This window comes from Camelina sativa, chromosome 7 (genome assembly GCF_000633955.1).
Source record: "Camelina sativa cultivar DH55 chromosome 7, Cs, whole genome shotgun sequence".
NCBI classification, from domain to species: domain Eukaryota; kingdom Viridiplantae; phylum Streptophyta; class Magnoliopsida; order Brassicales; family Brassicaceae; genus Camelina; species Camelina sativa.
The window spans coordinates 31,554,673-31,561,805 of record NC_025691.1 but is presented as its reverse complement, the minus strand read 5'-3'; the positions used below and the strand labels follow the sequence as shown (position 1 = coordinate 31,561,805).

Below are 7,133 nucleotides of genomic sequence, written 5' to 3'. Positions count from 1 at the left end.
AATAAATTCAATCTTCCCAAATATTTATCGATGACGCAACTATGATTTCTATGTTTTGGAACGGAATATTTTTACTCACAAGTCTTATCAACACCCTTGAATTTGATGTCATTGAAAATATTCTATCTATCGGCTTCGAGTCTCTCGCTTGTGGACACTTTTAACGTCAATTTTTGCCAGACATAGCGATGCGGCACATGTGAAATGTGAAGACTTGTACTACATAGAATAGAACATATGTCAGATAGAGAATCCGAGTTCTGTCACATCTATGGTTATATAACGCAAACACAATACCGAATAAATTCTAAACCGGTCAAATCGATTGATGGGAACGAAACCTTCGTAGAACAATTTCAGATATTCTCTGGTGCTCTATTTATATTCCATATGCTCATATCATCCTTTTCTTCCCAAAGTAATGTCAAAAAAGGTCAAACTGATACTTCCCATTTCTTTGACTTCACATTGTCACAATGTCACTATCTATCTCAAACATTTAAAATTATCATTATTTGTGATGCAGAGAGAATAATATATTTGCGTTTAGTTATGCCAATAAGATTATTACAAATACAAATGCACAAATTTTAATATGTTAGTACAAAACTGAGTCTTTTATAGAAACAATAGGTGGACCTCCATGCAAAAATAGAACCATGACTAACAGAAGAGGTCCCTATCATTTGCTATTTTTCTCAATATATTCAATTCGCGTTAAAGTAATACTAATGACAATAAAGTCTTTAGCATTATAACCATATGAAGATTATTAAAAATGTTCTTGGAGAAAACAAGATTAAAAAGGGATCCACGCGTCTGTTCTCACATGTTAGGAGAATTATTATATTCACGCATTCTAAATATAGACCAAATATAACCTACAAGTTACAATCTAGTGGCAACTCACTAACTAAAGAGTTCTATGAAAAGGTTAGTATATAAGACTGCATAAGTCTTTTTCTATTATAAACCAAATGATGTCATCGAACTGTTTAAACCAATTTTCTATTGCACAAAAGATAAATTATACATCTAACTTTTCCATAAAATATAAAAATATATTGAGTAATAGAGAAAATACCGAATGTCACACGGAAGATTTAATGCGAATAAATTTCCCCTCTAATTCCTTAATATGGTAAGTTGAATTCCATGTCATAAATCATAACCATTCAAATAAACACCATATATAAATTATATATATATTATATTGAAAAAGAAAACAGTACTATTTAAAGGTTGTTCTCTTTTTTATATTTTCACGTAATTTATTATTTTTAACTGATCAAAAGATTGAACAAAATAAAAAAAATTCAAAAAACTATACGCACTAGCTAAACCATTTTTTTTTAAGTGAAAGCAACATCAATTTTAATTTAGCATATATACCTCAAATTCCTTTCGCAAAGACCATAGGTTTAAATAAATTTCAACGTGCCATGTCTTTTTCTTTTCTCGTTGTTGGAAATTTTCCGAGCTCATTGGTTATGAAAAAATTTACTACCAAGATTATATTTTACCTTCTCTGTCTTTGTGTTTCATTTATCTAAATTATGTATGTTGACTCTCGTTTACCACATCATAACTACAATTTCTTGTTACTTACTATATATACAATTTGTTGATACTTACTAGCTTGATGCCCAAGCTAACATACTAACTATTGATATCGGTGTGTCATGTTTTTTTATACTTGGAATTAATACTGTTTAAACAGGACGGTTAAATTTTTTAGTTGTTGCAAAAAAAGTGATTAAAGAAAAGTTGGTTGGAAAAGATATATAAGAAAAAAAATTGATTGAATTAAAACTAGCAGTTAAATAATAGTCAAGAATAGTAAAAATATTATTGTAAAAAACAACAAAATTTTAACTTAACTTTAAATAATTTTTTAGTAAAATAATATAAATACACAATATTTTTCAAAATATAAAAAATATTAAATAATTAAAAAATTCCAACCGACTACCTTGTAAACAAAGCGGTTGCATACATACCTATTAGGCAGTTACCAACTACCTCGTTTAAGCTTCTAATTACCTCTTAACCACTTGTTCCAACCACTCGTTTTATCTACTTATTTTAATTGCTCATCTAATTGGTAATCAAACTAACTGTTGAATTTCCAATCAACCTTAATGTGTTATATGCTCTTATGCTATTATGGGAACCAGGTCTCGTATTTTCACAGGTTTGATACGACAATAAAGTTGCATCACTTTTTGCAATTTCATAGATTAAAGATTTAAAACCCATCAAAGAGAAAGTGCTTCATCCGCTCCATAAAGTCATGCCATTATATTCAAAGAGATTCGTAATTATATTAGAAAAATAGTTAGAATGGTTTGACCTAAGAATTATCTGTTATGTGGTAATGGATCACAATAGAAGAATAAACATAGTATTATTAAAGTAAATATTAGTATGAACTATCTTAAGGTTAAAAGTACATCATAATTTCTTATTACTGAAATATTACGTTGCTTGTAGTTGTAGAATTTTACGATGACTTTCTGATGAAATACCTGTAAGTTATGGTTATTAGACTTTATGGTTATTAGTTGTTAATTTTGGGAAGAGTTTGGGAAAAAGTAGTTAGACTCTTTTTCAGTTTTTCTGAAATTATTCGTAAACTCTTGGAATCAAGTAGTCGACATAAATCCATATTATATCATGTTAAACTTCAATGTGCGCACTATGAAAATCATAAGATACTACAAATACAATGCCACATTAACTAAATAAAGGTAGTTCTTGATAAAATTAATGGGCTGATACATTAATGTAATGTTGGTTTAGGTCCCAATCACCTAATTACAGCTAATTACCAGCTTCTCATTAACTGTGTGAGGATCTTTCCTTATAAATAGTGGATACATTAAAGCCTCTGTCTCATACATCTCATATCTTAAAAAAAATCCCTTGTAGTTCATTCATCCTTGTTTTTATCTCTTAGAGAGACACCATTTCACACCTCTATCTCCACTAAAAATCTGAATCATCGACCTATGAACATTTTCAGTGTATCCATTGCTTTGTGTCTTTGCACTTTTTTCGCTTTTGTTTCATCTGATACTTCAGAAGCAATGAGAGATCTCGTGACAAACTTTCCTGGCCAACCAAAAGTTAGCTTCAGACATTACGCCGGTTATGTCACTGTCGATGAACCCAGTGGGAGGGCTTTGTTTTATTGGTTCTTCGAAGCTATGACTTATCCCAACATGAAGCCTTTATTACTATGGCTTAATGGAGGTAATCAAACTCAATTTTGACTTGCATGGAAAACACATTATATTTATGCTATTTCACATATTTTCAGTTATAAGTATGTTTGGATTTGGACGTATGGGGGACACATTTGGATTTGTCATTGTTTATAATTAATATAATAGGTCCTGGCTGTTCTTCTGTGGGATACGGAGCAACTCAAGAGATTGGTCCATTTCTCGTGGATAACAAAGGAAACAGTGTTAAGTCTAACCCCTACGCATGGAATAAAGGTATGCTATTGTATTTTATTTTATTTTATATTATGTCCATCGTATCATTATCATCATCATCATCATTCATCATAAACAACACTAATTGAGTTAAATTTGGTATACTGGGGCAGAGGCCAACGTACTGTTTCTTGAATCTCCGGCTGGTGTTGGGTTTTCGTATTCAAACACAAGTAGTGATTATAGAAAACTCGGCGATGACTTTACAGGTAATTTATTTATATGAAATTATATTTTATGTACGTATAAAGTTATATATATATGTATATATATATATTTGTTGTTACTTGTTTGGAGTCTCAATTGATTGTTTTTATTTACAATCAACAGCGAGAGACACATACGCTTTTCTCCAAAAGTGGCTCGTGAGATTCCCAGCTTACAAAGAAAACTTGTTCTATATCGCAGGAGAGAGCTATGCAGGTTTTAAATTTCATAAAAAATTCGAAATTATATAATACGTCATCTAAAATTGTTTTATATATCCATGTTTTGAGTTATATAAAGAATTTACGTATATGGACAGGGAAATACGTACCCGAGCTTGCAGAGGTTATTTACGACAAGAACAAGGAACACAACGACAACTTGTCACTTCACATTAATTTAAAGGGCATTTTGGTATTTACCTCATTTGGTTCTCATAGGACACAAAAGAAAAAAACATCGTACAATTCCGTATGTTTGATTCGCATGCATGACACTAAACAATTTGATGAAATCGATTTATTATAGACCTCATACTTGAACTTTAAGGACATTTAAGTATATTTTTTAAGTTTTCCTATACCACTAAACAAGTGTACATATTCGTACATTGTTTAAAATATGACCAATCTTTGTATATATTCTAGAGTTGATGATTGAAGGTTAAGGACATTTTAATAATACGTCTAATTGTGATAAACGCTAAAACAAACACATCGTACATTGTCCCATGTTCCATTCAAGACATGATATTTGTTTTTTTATTTACTTATTATTGACGCAGCTTGGAAATCCGTTGACATCATACGTGGAAGATTGGACAGGATGGGTGGATTATGCGTGGAGCCACGCAGTGATATCAGACGAGACATATAGAGTCATAAAAAGAAGTTGCAATTTTAATAGTAATACTACTTGGGACGTTAAAGATTGCAAAGAAGGCGTAGACGAAATACTCAAACAATACAAAGAGATTGATCAATTCAGCCTCTACACTCCTACCTGCATTCACCATTCATCAAAGCTTTATTCCTACGCCAATTCCAAGACGGTAAACTAAGTTTACAATACATTCATTAAATATGTGTGCTATAGTTTGCTATAAGAACTTAGCTGAAACTCTTAAACAGATACCGAGGCTGTTCGATGGCTNAAGGACATTTTAATAATACGTCTAATTGTGATAAACGCTAAAACAAACACATCGTACATTGTCCCATGTTCCATTCAAGACATGATATTTGTTTTTTTATTTACTTATTATTGACGCAGCTTGGAAATCCGTTGACATCATACGTGGAAGATTGGACAGGATGGGTGGATTATGCGTGGAGCCACGCAGTGATATCAGACGAGACATATAGAGTCATAAAAAGAAGTTGCAATTTTAATAGTAATACTACTTGGGACGTTAAAGATTGCAAAGAAGGCGTAGACGAAATACTCAAACAATACAAAGAGATTGATCAATTCAGCCTCTACACTCCTACCTGCATTCACCATTCATCAAAGCTTTATTCCTACGCCAATTCCAAGACGGTAAACTAAGTTTACAATACATTCATTAAATATGTGTGCTATAGTTTGCTATAAGAACTTAGCTGAAACTCTTAAACAGATACCGAGGCTGTTCGATGGCTTTGACCCGTGTTTGGATGATTACGCAAAAGTATTCTACAACCGAGCTGATGTTCAGAAAGCTCTTCACGCTACTGATGGTGTACATCCCAAGAACTGGACCATTTGCAAGTATGTATTACTCATCTTATAATTTATTTCTTTCTGCCAATAATATCTTATAGAGAATATGAATATCTAAATTAATCTCTTTTTCTTATTTTTTTTGGTCGAGAAACAGTGCTGATATTCTAAATAATTGGAACTGGACTGATTCAAAGCCTTCGGTTTTGCCTATATATAAGAAACTCATCGCTGGAGGATTTAGAGTTTGGGTTTACAGGTAAATTTTAGGCTATATATTTGGAAAAAAACAATTAAAAGATACAATTATATCTAAGTTTTCTACATTGATACTTCGAAACCCAATAAGAACATATGAGCAATGGACTGAAACACACGTTGTCAACTTAGTTTCTTGCCACCCAAGCTAAATGAATTTTCATCTAGTTTCCATTATCTTATTGGTTCCAAAGAAAAATAAATTATATTGTACTATGATAACTGGCTGAATTATTAAATTTTATGTGATGATTCAGCGGTGATGCTGACGGAAGAGTTCCGGTACTCTCAACAAGGTACTGCATAAATAAACTGGAATTACAAATCAAGACAACTTGGAGGCCATGGTACCATGAGAAACAGGTAACATGCAGTTAATAATCACAATCATATTATTACTCGTCAATGTTATTTTATACCGCGATTTGTTTCTGAAGCGTGATTTTTTTTTTTTTTTTTTTTTTTTTTTTTTTTTTTTTTTTTTTTTTTTTTTTTTTTTTTTTTTTNAAGTGGATGGTTTCAAGAATACGAAGGTCTAACGTTTGCAACGTTCAGAGGAGCAGGGCATGATGTGCCTTCCTTTAAACCCAGTGAATCCCTTGCGTTTTTCTCTGCCTTCCTCAATGGAGTTCCTCCTCCTTCATCGCGACAGAGCTAGAAGCAAATTAAAAATTGAGGCTAATTTAAAATAGAAAAAGAGATAAATTTTCTCAGAAAGTGATCATCATCTATCTTCACGGTAGAGTTAAGTTATAAATGAATGCATGTAATGCTAGTATACCTTAAAATATATACTTGTGCCAGACTCACTGCAACCGCGTTTATAACTGTAATAACATAACTCTTTAGTTTACATTTTACTTTATAAAATATTAAAAGATAATATCAAATTGTAGTTAAAATTTGATAAACATACAATATATCGATATAATCGGTAATTGATGCTTGAGTAGTGAAGTAGAGGCCGAATCTGATAAAATTTGGTATTGTAATTTGATAAAATTTGATAAGATGAATTCAACATTTTTTTTGTTTGTTTCACCACTTAGAATTGTCCGCGGTATGTTAGTTAAATGTTTTTTTCCCTTGTCAACAGCTTTCAATCTTGATTCACAAATCAACAATACTTTCACAAATTATTAACTACATATTAATTCATATTAATTCTTATCTTGTATCAAATTAATAAAAAGTTAATTCAGAAATTTTTTGTTTCTTATATAATCAAGAGTTGACTAACATTATGACATTAAATCTATTCATTGCCCAAAAGGACTATTCTTTCATATATATCTACCTAATTTGTTTATTTCCTTCTTAAACATAAAAGGCAAAAGAAAAAATCAATTCACAAAATCTTTCCGTATAAATTGGATGAAATCCATATAAATTATATGAAAATCCAAGCTTATCTCACAACCACCTCATTACTTCTTGTTCTCCTTTTTTTTTTTTTTTTTTTTT

At 31.1% G+C, this 7,133-nt stretch overlaps 1 protein-coding gene across 1 annotated transcript; it reads left to right on the top strand.

The window, feature by feature from the left end:
* LOC104703703 (serine carboxypeptidase-like 32) lies at positions 2,922-6,484 on the top strand. The gene is made up of 11 exons (XM_019228078.1): positions 2,922-3,255; positions 3,396-3,503; positions 3,617-3,712; positions 3,834-3,926; positions 4,030-4,124; positions 4,495-4,761; positions 5,247-5,249; positions 5,329-5,459; positions 5,569-5,670; positions 5,927-6,034; positions 6,177-6,484. The coding sequence occupies exons 1-11, from the start codon at positions 3,012-3,014 to the stop codon at positions 6,325-6,327; spliced, it is 1,398 nt and encodes a 465-aa protein (XP_019083623.1). The 5' UTR covers positions 2,922-3,011; the 3' UTR covers positions 6,328-6,484.

Bases quoted from the DNA above. Each gene is read 5' to 3' on its own strand.
- LOC104703703 (XM_019228078.1), top strand. From the start codon at position 3,012: ATGAACATTTTCAGTGTATCCATTGCTTTGTGTCTTTGCACTTTTTTC. The intron at 3,504-3,616 runs GTATGCTATTGT...ATACTGGGGCAG, and splicing joins CCCCTACGCATGGAATAAAG to AGGCCAACGTACTGTTTCTT. The intron at 3,713-3,833 runs GTAATTTATTTA...TACAATCAACAG, and splicing joins ACTCGGCGATGACTTTACAG to CGAGAGACACATACGCTTTT.